A 24,215-nucleotide genomic window follows, 5' to 3' on the forward strand; every position below is an offset into this window, starting at 1 on the left:
TTAAGTGGTTGGATATTGAGTCTCGTCTTTTTATTCTGAAAAGAGGATGGAGGAAGACCAGCATTTAAAAAATGAACCAAGTGATTAATATGAGAGAACAGAATCCACATTCACAAAATTGAATTTTTAGATGTGAAAACTTGATTCTGGGCAAAATCTGCTTGAAACTTTCCCTGACCAAAACTCCTAAAGAAAAGAAATCTATATAGTTTAAAATTGATTTTCTCTGGTCTGTGTATGTTTTCTATACCGATCTACAATTTTAGTTCTATCGTCGCCAAATTTTGCGTATAGTATACCAAACTGCACCCGACTTTAACGATGGGCTACTTTAAAAGTTCGTCAGAGCTGGGTGAATGTCCAAAATGGGCGGCAAAAAACTGTTGGGCAACATTAGTTCCTGGGCGTTAACAATCATTTTTGGAATGTTTACTTTGGTTACCGTGGTTCCCTGGCAATGCGTTTCAAACGTGTATGCCTTCACAATGGTTTGTCACTTCTTCAATGCTGCCAGTATGATGGTTTGTCACTTTTCCAATTCTCTCAGTAGTTGAAGAAAGCTCGGGTAGCGCCTGATATTACAGCTAGTATAATATAATCTTGACCTGACCTTCCAAATCTTTTTATAGAGTTTATTTTTCGCTTTGCAGAATCCCCCCCCCCCCCCGACTTTTATGAAAAAAATTAGCATATTTTCCCGACTTCTCCCAAATATTTTTCTCATTACCCTGATTCTTGCCTTACTTTCCAGGTTGCTGGGAACCCCGATATTACATTGATTGAACTACAGGAGCACTTCAGATTTTTGTGTCTAAAGACAATTTTATATTCAATTCTCTTCCGCCACTCCTATTGAAGACAACAGCTTACCAATTTGTTTTCCATTGAGAGTGATCTTCAATTTTCAAGAAATTGTTAACCACTGTAATACACCTGTTCTTCCCAATTTTACTAAACCAAATGCAGGCTACTATAACTGTAGCACAGATGGGATTTGAACCTGGGTCCCCTTGCAATGCAAGTCCATTGCTATGACTATACTCCACAACCACAGCGGCCAAAGGAGAAACTGGCATCTAAATTATTCTTTTTAAATGAATTTTTTTAATGAAGGGGTTGCCGAGGTCATTTTAGCCCCTCCCTCTAATAAATTTCAAAAAAGGGGCTGAGCCCTCTCCCGAATAATTAAAGAATATAAAATGCACCACACCCTTTCCCTCTAACATAATGGCCTGAGTCCCGTACAGTATATATAGGCAACTTACAGCTCCTTCAATACTTTCTCCATGACAATACCTCGTACCTCGATGTATATTGAATCTGCTACAGGCTGTAGCAAGCTTTTCTTAAAGGGGAAGATCGGCTCGCATTTGAAAACACTTCAGTGTTTAGCACTTGAAAACTACCTTCAGTCGACCACCATTGTGCTCAAAATTAAAAATTGGCATTAGTGCCTTAAATTCTCTACTTGTGAATATCAAAGACTTTCATCCAGTTTTTCAGAATTTACGTCAGCACATGTCTATTAACACAACAAGGGTTATAGAAGTCACGGAATGGGCTTTTCCGGACGTTCTTTTCTTAGAAATTTGGCTGGTATCTAAATTCCTTTTCAAGGCCTGTTTTGGAATGCTTGCTGTTAGCACTTATCACACATAGGCACCATCTAGATTATTTCAGGGAATGTCGAATTGTATTTCCGTGATTTTTTTTATTGTAGATGTAAAATCTTGTCGGGACATCACTGTCTAGGTATCTCCGCAGCTGTCTCGGGCTCCAGAGAAAAAAATTACGTCAAAATCTATAGGATTGAACATGTGGGGACTTTAGCAGTGCCCTTAAGGGATGTAGACAAGCTCGTGGACAAAACATTTAGAAGATATACCTATATTCTTGGCCCACAGTTCTCCAGTCTGGAACCTTCTCGCCCCATCTCTGGATGATTTCATGTTCTGTGGTATTAAATCAGTCATGAGGGAGAGAAGTGGAAAATCTCTTTATTTGGCAAGGATCAATCAATGAAAGACAAATAATATCCCATACAGACAAGATAAATTCAGAAAACACAAATCGTACATCATCAATATTGGCATGGTATGAACTTGTCTCCGAAAAAAAATCACACGCAATATTTTAGGATCGCATTATACAGTAAAACCCCCCTCTTAATGGACACCTCTCTTTTACGGCCAAATAATTTCCCTTTGTATAATGAAAGTATGCATTTCAAACCCCTCTTTTACGGGTGAATTATTTTTTGTCCTGCCGGTGTCCACAAAAGAGAGGTTTTATTGTACATGTTACTGCCGAAGAGCTGCCAGTTTGCAAATTGGCAGAGGGTTTTGGCCAAAGTGAAATGACTAGTGATTTTCGGGCTTTGGCCAGCTCATTTGTGAAGTGGCTGGAGATCCCTGGCCAAAATTGGATTTACTGTCCAGGGCCATTCAAGTATTACGTAAGCAGATTTTCAGCTATTTTTGACCCCCCCCCCCCTCGTCAGCAGCTTAGAATATTTCATATCTTCAAAAAGGGGTGGTTGATGACGTAAGCAACCTTCAAACCCCCTCCCTCATTAGGGCTGCCATAATTATAAATGGCCATAAATATCGCAAAAAAAATATGTTAATTTGGCAATTACCTTGAATCATGCCTTCTATTTCCAGACTTTGGCTAGAGATCTTCAGCCACTTCGCAAACTGGCTGGCCAAAGCCTGAAATTCAGATATTGGCCAGGTCAATTTACAATGAAGTTGCAAATTCACAAACTGGCCCATTTCGGGCATTGGCTGCAACATATATATTTCCCAGTTGATTAAAGATTACAGACTAGAACCTGACACCTTGAAATACGAGTATGTTTATCACATGTACTGACATACCATATTACATAATGTTTCACGAAGTGGGCGACGAAATTAATAGGGAAGCAATAATAGCTACAGATGCAATATTGAGTCCTATGGGATAGCTTAGGCAGAGCCATAACTAGAAGAAAAAAAAAAGTTTGCTCTGTAACCTGGCCCAAACATCCATTCCAGCACCTCCATGAAATTTTAAATGGAAAAAGAGTAGACAGCGCCCTTGCCATTCCCCAATTGCGGCCCTGTGCTCAGGAGGAGCAATGTGATGGAATTTTTTTCCTTCTCCTGAGCAATAGGGCAATCAACAGAAAAGTTTGAGAAACTAGACACGCTTCAACTGAATAGAAAGCATTTCACGGCATTTCACAAAATAACTTGCATCTAATATATGTCAGCTCAAATAGCAACAGATTCGGCTTAATAGAATCATTTTTCATTTTTTTTTTTTAATTTAGAGTCAATTCAGCAAATGAACGAGTTGCCACAATTTCTCTTTTTGTATAAATGGTACGAACCTAATTTGTTCATGCACCAACCTCCTTTCCCCATGCCTGGGTGTATCATAAGCACAGAAAGCCAACCTTCGATTCTGCTTCTGATCAAGTCAGGTATATACTTGAACATACACCCTATAATCTAATCTGGACCCGTCATCCTGTCTTCTATCACCCTTCTCAAAAAGCATGTAAAAAAAAAACGGCAGTTAGCTCCAGATCATGTGAGGGATTCTTCAACACATATAACTCTTGAAATCATAAATACATTAGGGCCACTCATAAACAAACTTTCTCTTTTTCCTAGCGCGTAATGCCAAGCTGATATTATGGCCCACCACAAGGGTGGGGCTGGCAGGGCTTCAGCCTGGGGTGATTCTTATCATTTTTTTACAACAAATTCACTACAGAAAGGGCCCCGTGAAAAACATCCAAGCCTAGGGGACCTGCTACAAGATGTGGGGGAACCATGGATGATTTAATACTGTACATACATAGCACAAGATGACACCAAACACCACATGAAATGTTTTGGAAATATGTGTGTATTGCAATGGGTTTTTTTACCTACAACACTCTATTTTCCACCTTCTACCTTATTTTATACTTAACAGATATGCACTGGCGCAAGAGTACATATTCTTTGCTTTCTGCCACCTGTTGTGGCTTTATATTTTTGTCATTTAACTTACTGGAACGATTTTCCTGCATAAGCATAGGGGTCATTCAAGTATTACATCAGCATCGATGGGGGGAGGGGGTTTCCGATTTGCTAGCTTTTGATGAGGGGGGGGGGGGTTTGAATGATGCTTACGTCATCAATCACCCTGTATAAAAATATGAGATATTCTTAATGGCATCTTACTGGGTGTACCACGAACAAGAAAAACATTTCCCTAGTTTGTGGGCATCTGAAGTCCTCTATAGAACCACTTTAATGATGTCCCGCTGATCCTTCAAGTGAGCTGGAAATGTGTCCAATTCGCTTAAGTGTTCTAGAAATACGTAGCGGGCCGCTTAAGTGCTCTGGAACTGTGCCGCGGGCCGCTTAAGTGCTCTGGAACTGTGCTGCGCGTCACTCAAGTGATCTGTAAATGTGTCACGGGTCACTTAAGTGATCTGTAAACATGCCATGGGCCACTTAAATGCTCTGGAATTGTACCACAATCATTTGAGCGAACTGTAAAAATGTGTGGCTTAGTTCATTTTTACAAAATCAGGTTTGAGGTGGTGGGGCGACATCAGATAACCCCAAGGGGCTACAAATGGACCCGTGGACTATAGGTTTAGCATATATGGCTGGATGCAATGAAATTCTTAGAGAGATTTTTAGTTCTTATTCTTTAAATAGCATTGAAATTAACAGGAATTAATAACATATAAAGGTGTTTTCTTCCGAAATTTAATGTTTTTAAATATTTTTTGCATCATGAGGGGAAGAGGAAATAGCTGGGCTCATGCCCCTCCCCCTCGCGTACATCTCTGATCCCAATATGCGTTAACAGGTAGAGAAAAATGCTGACGGGGGGGGGGGCGGTTAAAAATGGCTAAAAACCTGCTGATGTAATACTCGAACGGCCCCATACACACACAAATTTCATCGGGATCAGTGGGAAGGTTTTTTTTGTTACAGTTTATACCATATCAATGAAATAGTGTATTAAGATACTCTATAAATACTACATTTACCGTAACCAAAATGGTTTACTGTGACTTTCTTTTTCTCTCGAAACATCACATTTCATGCAAGACAGAAAAATACCATGCACGTAAGTAAATCAATAATCTCCCAAATTGTAAATCGGCAGATTCATGGGTGAAAACTTACATGTCAATAACAACTAATGAAAGACCACAACATTAAATACATCATGGGGGGGGGGGAATGAAGAAATGTGGGACGACGACGATTCAATCATTTACAACAGCAAATTCAAGTATCGAATTCTTCGACTCGATAGACGTCCAGGGCAAAGTACGCCCTCAGTTTGAGGAATTTGTGTCTCAGAGAAGCTCTGCTGATCAGAGCACGCCACACGTTGTACAGGTGCAGGTCCTCCGTGCTCAGATGCGGGAAGAAGCTTGCCTCGTGCCTGACTCTGTAATTCGGATTCAACATTATGTTCACGTTCACCATAGAGATGGTCGCGGCACTCGGAACGACTATGTACAGCTGATCGCCCCGCTTGGAGTTCCGCAGACTCCTTTCGATCGCAGCTATGAATTCAGATTCCGGCTTCTCGCCGATGTCGTGGATCTGAACGTGCTTCATGCTGTTCGGGAGTGCGAGCAGGTGTCTCGGGGGCAAGTAAGTGTGATAGAAAACCAAGTTGTAATTCCTGGAGTTATCGTTGACGAACACAGTGTGGAAATACGAAAGAGCGGAGTACAGACCTCCCTGGTGCATGAAGCCGAAAACTATTATCCCGGCGATATTAGTCAGTAACCAGAGCACGCCGACGACGCAGTACCTCTCGCAGTGTGAATACAAAGTGCTGCCGCACAAGAAAACGACAGGGAACAGTAAAGGTATCAGGAAACGGGGTTCTTGGTGAGGCATTACCGAAAGCACTGAAAGTGGGAAAATGAAGGACATCAAGAAGTACGTCTCAAGTTTCGAATAGCTGAGCCTGCGATGTCTCATGAACATCATGGTCGACTTGAAAAAATGATGCAGTGCATACAGGCCGAGAATCGAGAACGTCATCGGCACGTTGACTAGGACATGTAACCATCTCGGGTGATCACCGTGACTTGCCACATTCTTTGGGTCCGAGTTATACTTGACGAAGTTCCACGGCGTGAGCACCAAGTCCTGGAGTAAATCCGACAGCTTTTCCGGCGTCATCATCGATAGGGATTCGCCCCTGTAGTAGATGGTGTCGATGACGGCCAAAAACAAACCGGTCGCGACACCGCCGGGCGCGCAGCATATGACCTTCTTTATCATCTGGTGGGTGCTGCGAGACGAGAAGAGCACGTAGAAAATCATTGGCACGAAAGCAAACACCAGGAACGTCGGCCTCACGAAGCAACCGGCAGACACCAGAACGCCGATCAAGTAATTAGTCTGGCTCTCGTCCGGCTGGTCCATGCGCCTTCTGCCCTGCCTAGACTTGATGAAGTCCCTTATGATGAGATAGTTCAGTAACGAGAAACACAGAGCCTCGGTGCAGTTGCTGAACGTCCTCGTGTAATGAACCAGCGGGATGTACGAAGAGGCGAAAATCAGCAGTATGGGGGCCGGTCTGATCTCCATCATCGTGCAGAGGTGCATGATGCACAGGTCGTGCACCAGCGACAGCAAGGACATGATCAGCCTCGGCAGCACCAACAGCAGGTACGGGAAGAACAGCTCGCCGTGGAAGAAGAATCCTCCGAGGAACCTCATTACGGCGGCTGGTATTCCCACTATCACGTATGGGAATGTTATGCATCTCAGTGGGTTGGACTGATCGAATTCCCATGGCCGAAAGGCTTGAAAATCCAACAAATCACCTGCAAGGAATGGAATAGTATGTTATTATTAAAATAAACAGCTGATATAATTGCAGTATATGTAGTGCAAATAGAAAGACAAAAAAAATAGAAAAACACCCCAGACATATCAAGGCACTTTTCATAAATCGATTTTAAAAAAAATTGAGGGTGGTGAAATGACTTATGACATGCTTTACATTGTGATGAATCAATGTGCATTCACAGAATGCCATAGCGAGCTGCTACTAACGAGAGCCCTATGGGTTGTGAAGGCCGCAAAGCAGGATATGCCGAAATTTGCGTCGTACATCGCAAAACAATCTGGGAGAATTTTAAGGAAAATGTAGGAAACACGTATGGGAAATTTTACTGCAGAACATTTCCAGTCAGTCAATGGTTCATTGCAGAACAATGCAAAGCATTCTGCTTTGGGGTGAGAAAGTAGCAGGGGTGGCTCGAACTTACCCGCCGCCTGGGTGCACAGCCTAGTGTGCAGATATGCTAAAGAAGACCTTGGCAGGAGGCTGGCAGGGCTATTGGCCTAAGTGGGCTGCGAAATGAATCTATTTTGTTTTTAGAAGAAAGTCGCACTCCATTGTTTACCGAGGAAGTATGCCTGACCATGCATCCTGTTTTTGAAGAAAATGTTTCATTTGCAAAGCAGAGTGTGTTGCCTTACATTTTTTCCCCCATTCCTAATTATGCCAGACAACTCAATCAATCACAAAACAACACTTATTGATGAGCCATCATTATTCACACTTATCCCATAAAGATGATGATGATGAGGTGATTTTTATTAAGAAATTTATTTCAAAGGCGTATCTGGTGCTCCAGGGACAGGGCAAGTGAGAAAACGAATTATTTCCTTTGCATTCGTTTGACTGTTCCGGAAAAATTACTGTTTCAGAGTATCTAAATGCACACTGGCCCTCGTCGAAGAGTACAAATTTGTTTCTGGTATTACGGTCCCAGGCCCCGTCTTTTTTCTCAAGTTTGGTGAACACCTTCGTTGTCAATGTATGGCTCAAAAGCATGAAATCATGTTAATTTTTACTGTTAGAAATTTTCAAAAATTTTTGCGTACAACGAAAGCCCAAGCTGCCGCCAGGGGGCACCGCTCCCCTTTCACCCTCGTTTAAGCCACCCCTGGAAGGTAGCCTAGACTAATTGTTTTGCAAAATAGGCAATATAACGGACCGGGGAGGGGAAAGAGTAGAAGCCACAGTGTGGGATTTTATGAGTTGGGTTTAGCAGAGGGGAATGACGGGAATATCGTTTCTTCCGAGAAACGAGAGCGACAAGGAAAAATAAATCTAGAAGCAAAATCGTTGCTTGAGAGCACCATGGTGCTCCCTAGAATGCCTTGCGTGTCTTCCTGTTTGTTCACTCGGAGAACAAGACTATTCTCCTGGATGTAAAAATTGGAGAATAATCGAGAATATTCATTTTTCTTTTAAATAATTTAAATTTCTTTACTAATTTTGTTTTTATTGTGAAATATAAATTAGTTTTCATTGCCTAAAACATTTACAACAAAAAAATTTTTGGTATAATCACCCCCAGTGACAACTTTTAGTTCGAGAATATTCTCCAGGTCATGAGAGGTTTTAAAAGTTTGATTATAAATATTTTAGAAACCATTAGGTTAAAACCTTGAAAAATTATTTTAAAATTGGATAACTTTTCAGAAATATGTTTAACACAAAAGAAATCAAACTAAAGTTGATTGATAAATGAAACTATTCTTATACAATCACCTTCATTCTAAGATACAGAACTGTTGTTTTCTTTAATGTGTATACACTTAAATTCTGTATCACTCACATTTCTTTAAAAGTTGTGCAATTCAGTCGTGTTGGTTTCATTTCCTTGCTTTCAAACTTTAATATTGTGGTCTACAAATTTCAATATTCCATCTTCTTGACAGGAAGAGAGATACAGGGACAGAATAGTCTCTCAAAAGACTACTATTATAAATTACTAGAGAATATTCTTATCGAAAATAATAATTATTCTCACGTTATTTATCAAGCTTATTTATTATAATACATGTTATTACATATATTCTTGATAGTACTCTCGGGAAAGATTTTTCGGTAACTGAAGACTATTCTCATCGAGGAAAATATTAGAGAATATTCTCTGGAAGGACTATTATTAATAACTTCAGAATAATTCTTATTATTTTCTATAAAAATATTCCCCAGTAATTTATGAAAGTAGTCCTTCCAGAGAATATTCTCAAGGACATTATATGTAACTATATTATAAATAACAGAAGAATATTCTCATCAAGAACTTATAAGAATATTCTCAAGTTATTTATAATAGTATAGAATATTCTCCAAAAGACTATTCTCGAGAATTTTACACCTCTAGGAAAAACAAAAGTAAATTTATGTGCAAGATATACAGAAAACTGGATGTTGTGAAGATTTTTTTTTTTTTTTTTTTGAGATGCCAGATCCTTGTTGATGCCATCCATTTGTTGATACCAGATCAACCTTTTTAAGGAAGGGAAAAATAGAGATGTAAAATTCTTGAGAATAATCTTTTGGAGAATTTTCTCATTGAGGAGAATATTCTCTGGTAGGACTACTATTATAAATTACTTGAGAATATTCTTATAAGTTCTTGATGAGAATATTCTCCTTTTACTTATAATATATATATATATATATATAGTTACATATAATATCCTTGAGAACATTCTCTGAAAGGACTACTTTCATAAATTACTGGGGAATATTCTTATAGAAAATAATAAGAATTATTCTGAAGTTATTAATAATAGTCCTTCCAGAGAATATTCTTGAATATTCTTCTCGATGAGAATATTCTTCAGTTACCGAAATCTTTCCAGAGAGTATTATCAAGAATATATGTAATAACATGTATTATAATAAATAATCTTGATAAATAACTTGAGAATTATTATTTTTGATAAGAATATTCTCTAGTAATTTATGATAGTCCTTTGAGAGAATATTCTCAAGAATAAGATATAAATATATAAATATTCTAAGAGAGACAGGGACAGGGAATATTCTCTGAAGATGGAATGAAGACAAGATATGATTCTGAAGACAAGATATGATTCTGAAGACAAGATATGATTCTGAAGACAAGATATGATTCTGAAGACAAGATATGATTCTGAAGACAAGATATACAAGATATGATTCTGAAGACAAGATATACAAGATATGATTCTGAAGACAAGATATACAAGATATGATTCTGAAGACAAGATATACAAGATATGATTCTGAAGACAAGATATACAAGATATGATTCTGAAGACAAGATATACAAGATATGATTCTGAAGACAAGAAGATGGGAATATTGAAGTTTGTAGACCACAGTATTAAAGTTTGAAAGCAAGAAAATTAAACCAACAGGGTGGAATTGCACAACTTTTAAAGAAATGTGAGTGATACAGAATTTAAGTGTATACACATTGAAGAAAACAACAGTTCTGTATCTTAGAATGAAGGTGATTGTATAAGAATAGTTTCATTTATCAATCAACTTTAGTTTGATTTCTTTTGTGTTAAACATATTTCTGAAAAGTTATCCAATTTTAAAATAATTTTTCAAGGTTTTAACCTAATGGTTTCTAAAATATTTATAATCAAACTTTTAAAACCTCTCATGACCTGGAGAATATTCTCGAACTAAAAGTTGTCACTGGGGGTGATTATACCAAAAAATGTTTTGTTGTAAATGTTTTAGGCAATGAAAACTAATTTATATTTCACAATATAAACAAAATTTGTAAAAAAATTTAAATTATTTCAAAAATGAATATTCTTGATTATGCTCCAATTTTTACATCCAGGAGAATATTCTCACCTCACATCTCTAGTTGACACTGAATCAGGAGGCCATACAATAGTTTGACTGTATATATGCAGTGAAACCTGTCCAAGATGGGAAACCTGTCTTAAACGGATTCAAAATATAGTCTGTCCAATGATTGGTGCTTTGATTTTGCACCTTCATAATACGGAAATCTGTCTAAAACAGAATATTATTTGAGTCTCTTGATGTTCAGTTTCGTACAGGTTTCACTGTATATCCCTCTGAACTTTCACAGAAGTTTATTCAATTCCAGGACCGTAACTTGCATCTACTCGCCAATAAGATGACACTCATGCTCAAAGAACCCGTCTTATGAGCCAACAAGAGAGGTAGCCTAGGAAAGGTATAATTTACGACCAAGAAGACAAGCATCGGCTGCTTCACAGACACCTGATATAAAATATATAATCAACGTCCTAGATGACAAGCGTCAACCGAGCTGTCGTATCGACTAATGGTGAGCTTGAATAAAATTAATGTGGCGGCCATATGGACGATAAGTTATATCTTATTCCAGCCTGTGATTGGTGTATTCTATATATAGACTAGACAAATTCAGTTCCAGATTCTGTCACATGCAAGACAAGGTTATTGTGTGATTATCTACACAAGGACAATGGTACAATTACGGAATGATTAACTGTGGACAGTTATGATTACAATTTTTACTCTGTGTGTGTATGTTCTCTATACAAATCTGCAATTTTAGATCGATGGTCGCCAAATTTTACATATATGTATACCAAACAGAGCCCAGATTGAATGATAGGCTACTTTAGAAGTTTGTCAGAGATGAGCAAATGCCCGAAATGGGCAAATAATTGTCGGGCAATAATTGTTTTTCTGGATCTCAACAATCACTTTTGGGATGTTTACTGTGGTTCCTCAGCAATGCATTTCGGACATACATATGCCTTTACAATGGTTTGTCACTTCTTTAATCCTATGAGTAGACGTGTTTATGCCTTTATAATAGTGTGTTATTTTTTTCAATCCTTCCAGTAACTGAAGAAAACCCGGGCAGTGCCAGGTATTATAGCTAGTTGTATAGATGTATGCATGAAAATTTTTTTTATTTTACATAAATTAATAATTTTTCGGGTATATCCACCTTCAGGAACACTTCAATATCTCTCTGAGATGTGAAGCAGGGCAAGTCCGGTCATTCAATGTATATATACAGTATCATATATATACAACACATCACACAACCCTGCCCCAGAAAACTGCGGGTAATGATTGTTAAGACAATAAAGCTGGGGATGGCAAAAGTTTAAGAACCACAGCTTCTACCTTTGAAGTGACGCACGTTCAATTCTGACTTGTCAACATAGGCATGTATGGATTGCACCAGATAATCAAGATTTCATTTCAAATGAAAAAAAAAGTAAGAAAAGTCTAATATTTACCATATACTATCTCTGGAGACTGGAAAAACTCGTCAGGATGAATATAACCCGTCTGCGGAATGACAGTCAGAGCAAAGCGGCACATCAACAGCGCAATGTAGCAGTAATACAGCACACCCATTTTTCTTACTGCAAACGAGAAGTTCAGGGAAAAATTACTCAGTGTATGATACAAATAATATTAAAACATAATACATGCTGGAAAATGTATAAGCTGTGATGGGGGCAAACCTACAAACCCCACATGAGGCAAATACCTAAAGGGGGAAAAACCCCAGATTTCAGTATTAAGGTTTTGCCGCTGTTTTCGATCCAAAATGGACAAGCCTTTACTTGATTCCATGAATGGTAAGAACAAACAATAAATTTCAAATCACACTCATTTGATGCAGCACAAGTTTCCACCATCAAAAACAGAATCTGCAGGGATGTCGTTTCATGCCATATGATGTGGTAAAAATACAATGAAGCAGTGCCTAACCAATAACGACTCTACAGGTAATTTTTGCTGGTCCCCCCTCCCTCTCATGCTGTTTACAAAAGCAGCATCCTGGGAGGCATCACGAGTGGTCACAAAAGGCGGCTTTCAGCAATCCCCCTGGAGGACAACGGGGTTATTTTTAAGATGTTTGCGAGTCTTTATTTCAAAGTATTCACAGGAAAAGGAATTATACATCAAGTTTTTTTGATCGACTAAGCTGTTTTTCTTCTTCCAACTTGGATTTCACATCTGTACTAGAGCGGCACTTAGGGCCATAACTAGGCTGGGGCAACTGGGATGCTACCCAGAAAAATATACTCATTTTGCATAATGATAACCCTTTCATGGGGGACCCCCCGAGAAAGAGTCTACCCTGGGGCCCCAAGAAGGATCGGTACGGCCCTGGTGGTGCCCCACGTGACCGCACAGATCACGAGCCACTGCTGTCTACATGCATGATTTAAGAATACACTCTCTCAATTCAAATCAAATTTGCTCATACAATACGGTAAATTGTAAATCCTCTCACCATTACATGCAGCCACTAAATCGGCAGCATGCATGAAACTGTGCTGCAATAATTATCTAAAAGTCATGCTGTTCTTTGTGATGCCACAGAACCAGCTGCTATTCCATAAGCATGGTTGCAGCCAAATTGACGGGAGTTCTTCTACAGCCAATAGTTTACCTTGTCATGCTTCAAAATTTTTCCAACCCACCAAACTGCTATTTTTATCTTTTTAGAGCTATTTCCAATTCATTTTTTCCCCTCATTCAGCGCCTTGTGCCACAGTACGTGAAATAAGGAAGGCAGGATCATATCTTCAGTAGTGCAGATGGTAACATGCTTACCTGGCATGCAGGGGGCCTTCGTTCGAATCCCGGCGGAGACAAGATGACTTTTCTTTTCGAGTTCACCTCGGAATAATATACAAAAAATATCTATTTCCTTGATATCTTGGGCTGAGAAAAAAACCATCTATCATTCTAAAGAAATGTCTGTCCATTTTTTCTAACGCGCGCGCGATGCTTCCTCTTGAATGATACTTACTCTGCATCTTCATTAAGTTGAACATTTTCTTTGTGAAATCATTCTAATTAACAGATTTATAAAAAGCTGTCAATTTGTCCACTGTCAGTAATTAGTAATTTTACTCACAAATATTGATGCTCTGTATGTTTTGGTATATAGATCATGATTTCCGTAATTTTCACTATGAAATATTGGCCGAAATTATAATACTAGGCCTATATACCAGCTGTCTCACATTCAAACACGTATAAAACAAAAAACTCTTTCAACTTTAATGGGTCACCATGTTTTTTTAGGGCTATTCAATTATTACGTCAGCATCGATGGGGGTGGGGGAGGTTCGGATTTGCTGAATTTGGTGACAAGAAGGGGGGGGGGCTAAGTGATATTATTTCATCAACCACCCTTTATAAAAATATGAAATATTACTAATGGTATCTTAATTGGGAATGCGAAAAATGAGAAAAACCTTTCCCTAGCTTGAGGGTGCATTTGAACTACCCCCCCCCCCCCACTAATAAGTCCTCAAAAGACCTCACGAACCTCAACAGATGCCCTCACCACACATCCTGTCGCACTTATAAGAGAGGGGGTCAGCAAAATGGTATTGTGTCTACTCAGTGTGTCACATGCATTGCCCTTGAGTGATTTGCTGGACTTCTGCACACAAGCGGATACAAGCTCTTCAAATGGGACGGCAAGGTGTGGTTGGCCATGAGTGACAAAATTTGTATGGCCTGCATGTGTCAAATACCCGCCTCTCCACCTAAAGTGAGGGACTAGGTCAGTGAGTGACTTGGAGAGTTTGAAAGTGTGTGAGTCAACAGAATAGTGACCTTGAGAACAAGACCAGGTCAGTGATAGGCCAAAAGAGTGACTTAAAGAGTTCGCATGCATGTGAGTGAACAAGATAGTGCAAAGGAACCAGATCAGTGAGCAAATAAAAGAGTAACCTCTGACAGAGCTGGACAAATCCTAGATGCCAGGTTACCACAGCGACTAGAAAATCATCTCACACTAATTCAAATGTGAGGTAATTGCTCTCTGCTAGCACCTATTCGCCGAGATGCATTTATAGTCAATCTCTGTAACATAGATAATTTTAGATAGCAGTACAGCGTAAAAATAAGGAACTCATAGAATAGGGGCGCCACTCGAGATACTAGGCGAGCACCATTTTCTCTAACCCCCGATTTGGCAATGTTCATTATTGATACAACTCGTGCCAACAGCTGTTACTTACACAATTAGAAGATATGTCAACACAATAAAATCGATTTTATCGATCGAGAATTATGACTGTCCAAATATTTTGCTACCAAAGCTCAGCCTTTGGCAACAAATATCACCAAATCACGAGCGGTACCGCAATCCTACGTTTTGGATTCCGATTTGGCAATGTACATTACTGATATAACTCGTGCCAACAGCTGTTACTTATACAATTAGAAGATATGTCAACACAATAAAATCAATTTTGATACATTCGAGACTAGAATTATGACTGTACAAATATTTTACTACCAAATCTCAGCCTTTGGCAACAAATATCACCAAACCATCGCCAAATCACGAGCGGTACCGCAATCCTACGTTTCGATCGATATGTCAAATGTTATGATGGGCGTCGAGAAGCATCGACACTTTACTCGATCAAAAATAAATATATTTGGAGCATTTATAACGTAGAAATGTAACCTTTAAGGATTCGGCGCTTCTTATGATCTGGTTCAAACCACGTGTCCTCCAAGTTCCGCCATTTGAGGTGATTTGAGTAATCTTTCAATCCTGTGAAAGTCCGACATTTTGATTTGTTACCATGACAACCTACATAGTTATTGCCAGCACCACTTTCTTTAGAGGGAGGAAAAAACTTTGAGACTTAGTTAGTAACCATATATCCCGGATTTCGCGGGACAGTCCAGACTTGATAGAGGTGCTGACACCTGGTTTCGAGATTGAAATTAACAATCGAGCAGTATAACAATCGGCCCGACGAAAAGTGCCGTCGTGAGTCGAATTACGCTGTGTAGGAAAACAGTCATGCTGCTTTTCTTACTGATGGGTGGACGACGTGTCACGCTGGGTGAATAACGTTGCGCGGCGCAGGAAACGTGCTCCTAGGAAAACCCGGTTTCATTCTTGTGTGTTTTCTTTAAGCCGGGTTTTCCTGGGAATAGGTTTCTTGCGCCGCGTGAACCGAATTTGACCATTTCGCGCCGGCAGAAACGTGTTACATAATTACGCTACGCGTTTGTGTTTTCCTAGGGTGGCGCATCAGATCAAGACGGCTATATTAACGGCTGTATTATATTATATGGCCTTGTCATCAGTTACTCTGTCGTCTGCATGCTCCGGTTTGAAGAGAAGGGAAAAAGAAAACAATAAAAATGAAGGGAAGATCAGTAAAACGCGCGGCGCACGACGCATTTGACTCCTCCAGAAGCAGTCAGCCAATAACGCCCGACGTAAAGCGCTGTCGTGAGCCGTATTGCGCTCTGTAGGAAAACAGCCATACTGCTTTTCATACTGGTGAGTGAATGACGTGTCGCGCTGGGTGATTCACGTCACGCGTGACACAGAAAACCTGCTCCTAGGAAAATCCGGCTTTACCTTCCCTTCAAACCGGAGCATGCAGACGACAGAGTAGCTGATGCCAAGGCCTTAAGCCGGGTTTTACTAGGAATAGGTTTGTTGCGCAGCGTGAACCGAATTCAACCATTTCGCGCCGACAGAAACGTGTTACATAATCACGCTACGCGTTTGTGTTTTCCTAGCGAGGCGCGTCAGATCCGGGTGGTTATATAAAGTACTAGCTATAATACCCGGCGTTGCCCGGGTTTTCTTCAATGGGGCTGTTAGAAACACGTGATATCTCCCTCTTTCTTTGAGGGACATGCAAACCGTGTCTAAAGTTAACCAATATGGCGACTTCCTGCGCGACGCATGAAATAACCAAATCTAGATTTAAAGAAACGTGGAAATGAAGAGTTCCCCCCCCCCATTTTTTTTTGATGGACGCTAGGTATTTCGATTCCCTCCCCCTGAACTTCAAATTATCCATCTGCCTGTTTCAGCTTCCAAAAATGCTTAATTAAAGCTGTGGAATTTTTTCGATGTACTTTATGGGTCCATAATTAATTTTAAAACATCCTAAACCATATGAATTTATGCAGTTGAATATCAAAAGACAATACGGAGACATTAATTTTCATTCTTGAGAAGATATAAATATAAAAAGTTGAAATCAATGTTATTGCATGAATGTCCAACTCAAAGTAGGTCCGGCTAATTACTTCGTATTTAATCTCCTGGGCTTCGTATATCTATCTCTAAGCGACCTCAATATTTCAAAAATCGAGATTTCAATACAATTTTTAAAATTATTGATGTGACAGAAAACCCCGCTAAATTTCCGCATTTATACAGTAGGATCGGCAATTATAACACTGATTTCTAGGAGGATCACCCTTTTCCTGACCCTCAAAGCGATGCTGGTGATGATTATGACGTCTATTCCAAAAGCCTCATTACTGAGAGTATTGAAAATGGGGCAAACCATTATAAAGGCATGAACTATTATACATAACTGGCAGCATTAAAGAAGTGACAAACCATTGTAAAGGCATATGCATGTCTGAAACGCATTGCTAGGGAACCACGGTAACCAAAGTAAATGTTCGGAAAGTGATTGTTGAGGTCCAAAAACCATTGTTGCCCGACAATTTTTTGCCCATTTGGGGCACATGCCCTGCTCTGACGAAATTTTAAAGTAGCCTATCGTTCAAGTCGGGTCCCATTTGGTAGATATGCAAAATTTGGCGACGATCGATCTAAAATTATAGATTTGTATAGAGAACATACATACACATAGACACACAGACAGACAGAAAATCAATTTTATATATATAGATATGGCTTTGGCATCAGCTACTCTGTCGTCTGCATGCTCCGGTTTGAAGGGAAGGGAAAGAAAGAAAGGAAGTGAAGAGAATATCGGCAAAACCGCGGCGCTAGACGCATTTGACTCCTCCAGAAGCAGTAGGCCAATCACGCCCGACGTAAAGCGCTGTCGTGAGGCGTATTGCGCTCTGTAGGAAAACAGTCATGCTGCTTTTCTTACTGGTGAGTGGACGGCGTGTCGTGCTGGGCGAATCACGTTGCGCGCGGCACAGGAAACCTGCTCCTAGGAAAACCCGGCTATATACTATAATATAGCCATCCTGATCTGATGCGCCACGCTAGGAAAACACAAACGCGTAGCGTGATTATGTAATACGTTTCCTGCCGAAGCGAAATTATAAAGTTCGGTTCACGCGACGCAAAACACCTATTCCTAGGAAAACCCGGCTTCAGAGATTCTTGTTTTGGATGTCTCCTTATGCCCAGATAAAATGACCGAACTTTTAGTTCAAACATCCAGCTTGGTTTAGAGCTTTGTTCATAAGGAACTGAATGGAATGAGGAATATAGTTTTTTCATTGAACTTCTTCACCACATGTGTTACTTTTAAATCTGAAATTAGGAATCTGGCAGCACTTACACTATTGATTAAAGTAAGGAAACTGACTTCTTACCTGTTGTATGCTTGTTGGAAGGTCCTTTGTTTTGGACGTCTCCTTATGTTCTGTGGAAATGACTGAACTGTTAGATTAAACTTCCAGTTCAGTCTATGAGCATTGTTTACAAGGAATGAAAAGTATAGTTTTTCAACATAAACTTCTCTCTCTCTCTCATTCACACCACATAAGTCACTTTTGATTTGGGGCCGTTCAAGTATTACGTAAGCGAATTTTTAGCCATTTTTGACCCCCCCCCCCCCCCGTCAGCAAAACTCTAACCCCCTCTTCCCTTGTCAGCAAAATTTCGTCATCAGCTCTGCCCCTCTGAAACCTAAAGCCGGGTTTTCCTACGAGCAGGTTTTCTGTGCTGCGCGCAACGCGATCCCCCAGTGCGACACGTCGTTCACTCACCAATAAGAAAAGCAGCATGATTGTTTCCCTACCGAGCGCAATACGGCGCACGACAGCGCTTTACTCGGGCGTGATTGGCCGACTGCTTCTGGAGGAGTCAAATGCGTCGTGCGCCATGCGTTTTGCCGATGTTCTCTTCACTCTCTTGTGTGTTTTCTTTTCCTTCCCTTGAAACCGGAGCATGCAGACGACAGAGTAGCTGATGCCAAAGCCATATACTTTATATGCCGCCCTGATCTGATGTGCCTCGCTAGGAAAACACAAACGCGTAGCGTGATTATGTAACACGTTTCTGCTGGCGCGAAATGCTCTAATTCGGTTCACGCGGCGCAAAAAATCTATTCCTAGGAAAACCCGGCTTTCTGCATATTGGCGGGATCAGAGACGCACACAGGTGGGGGACATAGTGGGGCTCGTGCTCCCTCCCACGATCAAAAATTTATTTTTTAATGCAAAAAATATTTTTTATTTGAAATTTCGGAAGAAAACACCTTTATATGTTATTATAATAAATTTCTGTTAATTTCAATGTTATGTGAAGGCTATGAACTCAAAATTTATCTTTAATAAATTCATTGCGATCCACCTTCCACGTCATATAATGATAAATCGCACAAAGACCCTTCGCCCGCGGACCAAATATGATGGTTATCTGATGCGGCCTGTCGTCCTCAAACCTAATTTTGTAAAAATGAACTAAGCGGCACATTTACAGATCGCTTAAGTGTCCTGTGGTACAATTCCAGAACATTTAAGCGGCCCGTGGCGCATTTCCAGATCACTTAAATGACCCGGGACACAGTTCCAGACCACTTAAGCGATCCGTGACACATTTAGAGATACCTTGAGGGACATGTGACGTATGCTACATCTTTGAACTTCCGAAATCTTTATTTTATCATGATTCTTCTTTCGGTAGAAAGGTCGTAGGAAAAAGGAGCAGGTTGGTATTTTCTGTTGGCGTCTTTTGCGTTATTTTAACGAGTTTTTTTCTCCACGTTTCCCCTTCTTGGAAAATGAACCCTCTCTTCTCACGTCAAGGTCAGAGGTCAACTCAGTATATGGACATACAATACCTGTTGTGTATGAGTTAGCTTTTTGCAACTTTAGAAAGAAATAATTCCTGGAAAAGTAATATATCTATATGTTACTGCTAAAGCCCAAAGTTGGCCACTTTGCGGAGTGACCAGCACGATTGACCCGGCCAGTCCGAAATTCGGGTTTTCGCCTTTCTTCAGCCGATTCCTATATATCAATCCCTATATCAATCGCTGTGATTCGGGGGTCATCACAGCGTTGCCTTTTTTTTTGACAATTATGGCCATTTATAATTCGCCATAATTATTATGGTTATAGCTATGGCAACCCTAACGACCAAAAAGGAATCTGGATATCGATATCTTAGTGATACAACGCCCCAACAGACACAATTTTCAACGAGGTGGCTGATAAAAAGATGCCCATAAAAATATGGTTGTCATATATTTCAAAAATACAGCAACCCAATTAAAAATGCAATTAACACAAATTATAAACAATATATACGCATGATAAAACATTATACAACGCCCATAAAGAATACTTATGGTTGTCTTATTCTAAGAATGGATAGCTTCTCGATTTACCCCACCATGTTTATCGTACTTCTTTTTAAACGTGTCAATTGTGTTACAATTTACTACCTCCGTGGGTAAGCTATTCCATTTATTAACAACCTTATTAGAGAAAAATTCCCTGCGACACCGTAGCCTTGCATTGTCCCTCACCAACCGATACTGGTGTCCCCTTGTAAAAGAAGTCGATTGGCGGTGTACTAAAAGTTCATGGTCAATCCTATCCATCCCATTGAAAATTTTGAACACTTCGATCATATCTCCTCGACACCTGCGTTCATCCAATGTAAACATATTCAAAAAATGAAGTCTCTCTTCATAACTCAAGCCCTGTGTGGCAATAAGGACACGCGTAGCTGTTATCTGCACCCCTTCAACCAAGTCTATGTCCCTCTGTAGGTATGGTCTCCAAAACCTTACAGCATACTCCAGTCCAGGACGAACTAAGCCTCGAAAAAGCGTAAGAATGACTTTACGAGAACGCGAAGAGACCTTTTTGAAAATGAGACAACGCTTTTTATAAAATACAACACTTTCTATTCGCTTTTTTGACCACCGCTGAACAATGTTCAGAAAACCTAAGCCGCTCGTCAATGAGAATTCCCAAATCGGTGACCCTGGTTGCATCCGGGATAGTGACACCATTAAACTCGTAAGAGAACCGTGGGTTGTTCGAACCAAAATGAGCGACCATGCACTTATCTACGTTAAACGTCATGCTCCATTCATTTGCCCATGCTGCAATCCTGTTTAAGTTGGTCTGGAGCAACTCCCTATCGTTTTGATTCCCGATTACCCCCATTAGCTTCACATCATCTGCGAATTTGCTAGTAATTCCATCGATACCCTGATCGAGTTTATCGATAAAAAGTGAAAAAAGTATGGGGCCAAGGACACTTCCCTGAGGAACTCCACTTGTGACGTCTGTCCAACCAGAGAATTCCCCGTTCACCATAACTCGTTGCGACCTATCTCTTAACCACGAGTCTATCTAATTCAGCAAGTTGCCCCCTATTCCAATCTCGTGTAAACGCTTCAAGAGTTTGCCATGTTTGACCCGATCGAATGCCTTCTGGAAATCAAGGTAAACAACGTCGACATTTTTGCTCTTACCCAAAGCCCTAGTCACGTAATCATAGAAGCAAAGGAGGTTAGTTACACATGACTTCCCCTTCCTGAAGCTATGCTGATTATCCGACAATACATTATTCTCGTCTAGCCACTTCACAAACTGCCTTTTGATGATAATTTCCAAAATTTTCGAGAGGGAGCTCGTCAAACTCACTGGACGATAATTTGACACCGCTTCTTCTATATATAAGGATGTATAGAAATGAACATATATGGGGCCGACCGAAAAGCCTGGAGAAAGCTCGATTTTCGAACGTTGGCCCGATCAACTAGGCTGGCACCTTCGCCAAATGGCGAACTTTGGCAGAAAGATGCACACCAATGCTGCTGACAAATTTTAAGTTATTTGTATTTGATATTCACGAACAGGTGGTGCGCAAAAGCGCAATAAGAGAAAAGGGATTCCGAAACAATTAGTTCTATATCTGTAACAGCATGGTTATTTCAGCCAGCAGTCGAAACTACAGAATCTGTAGCCGAGAATACAAATAACTACAAAAAAACATGGTAAAAAAGAAAACATTTGTTATATTTTTTTATGGGTATTATATGTGTTATAGTTATAAATCACAGTTATAAATTTGCAGTGAAATCTCGATACAACAATAATCCCTCAACAACGATATTTTTCTTATTCCGCAGAATATCGTTATATCGAGGTTTCACTGTATTACAGCCATTATTATAGTTACGGCCCGATAAAATATGAGGAAAAATCTTCCAAAAAATATATGCGGGGTATTCGTGCTAAATGTACGGAATAAAAATGATATATAACAAAATCACGTGATTTGAAACTATTTTTATTGGTAAGCTAGCATTCACGAACCTCTTAAAACAAGTACTATATAACACGATTGTCATTCAAAAACAATAAAAAAAAAGATATTTAAAATGATATGGTGAACTTATTTGATAAAAATGAATTATTTCCTGCCGCAAATTTGATTTTTTTTTTACAAAAACAAACCAAAACTTACATTTTTGATTCATTTTAGCGATGAAAAATTTACATGATGGAGAAGATGCTGGCTCATCTTATTGAAAATTATATTTTTAATTTTTATAATCAGAGCTCATGTTAATTAGGGCTGAGAATCGATTAAATTTTTAACTGGTTAATCATAAATTGTTTGGTAAATCAGAAATTTTCAATTGGTTAATCAAATTTCAATCGAATATTTCCAAATGCACACCATATTGTCGGCGTTCAAGCAGAAGTCACCAAATTCAAATTTGAGATTTCGCCAATTTTTGAACTTTTGAGTCGTTATCGAAAATAGTAAATATTATTTTAAAGATTTCTAACTCTTGCAGAGTAGATTTACTGATGTTTAGATAACTGACTCGTGGTTCGTAACTGTTCGTATCATGAAATAATTATTTATTTTGAATTCTAATCCATTACTGCAGTAGTCCGTCAAAAAAGTTTTGTGAACTTAGTGACTGTTGCTTGAATGCCGGACGATGTATAACAAGCGTATTGGTAACTTTATAACGTTAATTGATGCTACGAAAATATCAGTTACTTACCCTGGCCCAGCGAATGATTCGCCGTACGCGATAACATATATATCATCGCTAGAAAAATATAGCTTATTCATTTCACACACACATGCACCTATTCTCTAGATATAAATAAATATAGGAATGGATATTAAGAAATTAAAGGCTGCCAATGGAAGCAGCAAACAATTAATATGCTGAGCATATTTGCCAAATCTTTAAATTTCTTCACTCTTGAATCTCGTCATTGTTTTAAAAAAATTATTTTAGGTTAGTCACTGATTTCGAAACTATTTTCGATCTTCATACTATTACAGTAGACTTTCGCTAATCTGGTACATATACCACCAGAGTATGCCGGATTACCGGATTAGTGAAAGTTCATTGCAAAAGCCCATTTAAATGATATAAACTTCTGTGTAAATTGCAACACAGCTACGGCTGGTCGGGGGTCCCAGGCAGCTGGAGGAAAATAAATTAAATCAGATGCCTACGGGGGAACTCCACTATGGAAATTTATACACTAAAAAAACTCAGCGAGTCTGTAAGGTGAGAACCGTTGCTGTAGCAAAATCATTTTTGTGCCTAAAAAAAAAAAAAAATACTGAATTGACACAGATATCCGACTAATGACTGCAATTTTGTTCGGCAGACAGTGCATACATAGAACAGTAACACGGAGCATTTCAGAGATTACAGACGTTTTTAAATTCCAGTGTAGTAAATGTATAATCACGGTTTCAGTTCCCAACAGGGCTGTGACTAGGAATTTTTTCTGCCCCAACAACTTTAAAATTCGATAATTTTACAACTGTTCTTTGTTCCAACCTAAATCTGCCACCCCCGTAAATTTTGCCGGTCTGGCACGTATTTACAATTCCTACACTCTTACCTAAGACGACTTCATATACTTCAAGGAGTTCTACTCTTACCAACACAAGAGGCATTAGCACGTAGGTGATTGGTTACGACTAGCAAGAAAGATAGCAAGACGTCACGAGGGGCGGAGCTTTTGGCGAAACCGAATTTCGCCAAATAACTCGCTAGGTGCTGTTTAGGTGACAGTACAAAAATTTATGAAATAACTATGAAATAACAATATAATTTAATCCTTTTTGAAATTAATAAAGTAAAACTTGAGGAATCGAAAAAACCGCCTGAAACCACGTGCGAAAATAAAGCAATAGAGAAAAAAAAAAAACACTCAACTTCGCCACATTCAAATTTCGCCAAGTATTTTACTATGAGTGACGTAATGGTTCATCACTAATTTCGACCAATCATGATGAGCGGAATTTCTATAATGTTGCTAGAAAAGTAGGATTTAAATTGCAATCAAATATATATTGCATTTTGATACAAGGT

General features: G+C 39.4%; 1 protein-coding gene across 1 annotated transcript; it reads right to left on the reverse strand.

Moving 5' to 3' along the window:
• Positions 1 to 1,979: 1,979 nt before the first annotated feature.
• On the reverse strand, positions 1,980 to 15,452 carry LOC149067837 (GPI alpha-1,2-mannosyltransferase 4-like). The gene is made up of 3 exons (XM_089251998.1): positions 15,326 to 15,452; positions 12,114 to 12,242; positions 1,980 to 6,853 (listed from the first exon to the last, which is right to left on the reverse strand). The coding sequence occupies exons 2-3, from the start codon at positions 12,232 to 12,234 to the stop codon at positions 5,289 to 5,291; spliced, it is 1,686 nt and encodes a 561-aa protein (XP_089108124.1). The 5' UTR covers positions 12,235 to 12,242; positions 15,326 to 15,452; the 3' UTR covers positions 1,980 to 5,288.
• Positions 15,453 to 24,215: the final 8,763 nt, after the last annotated feature.

This window comes from Pholcus phalangioides, unplaced genomic scaffold (genome assembly GCF_987345545.1).
Source record: "Pholcus phalangioides strain wild (caught in Gottingen) unplaced genomic scaffold, Ppha-v1.0 ptg000028l_1, whole genome shotgun sequence".
Taxonomy (NCBI): Eukaryota; Metazoa; Arthropoda; class Arachnida; order Araneae; family Pholcidae; genus Pholcus; species Pholcus phalangioides.

Bases quoted from the DNA above. Each gene is read 5' to 3' on its own strand.
- LOC149067837 (XM_089251998.1), bottom strand. From the start codon at position 12,234: ATGGGTGTGCTGTATTACTGCTACATTGCGCTGTTGATGTGCCGCTTT. The intron at 6,854-12,113 runs GTAAATATTAGA...CATTCCTTGCAG, and splicing joins GTCTCCAGAGATAGTATATG to GTGATTTGTTGGATTTTCAA.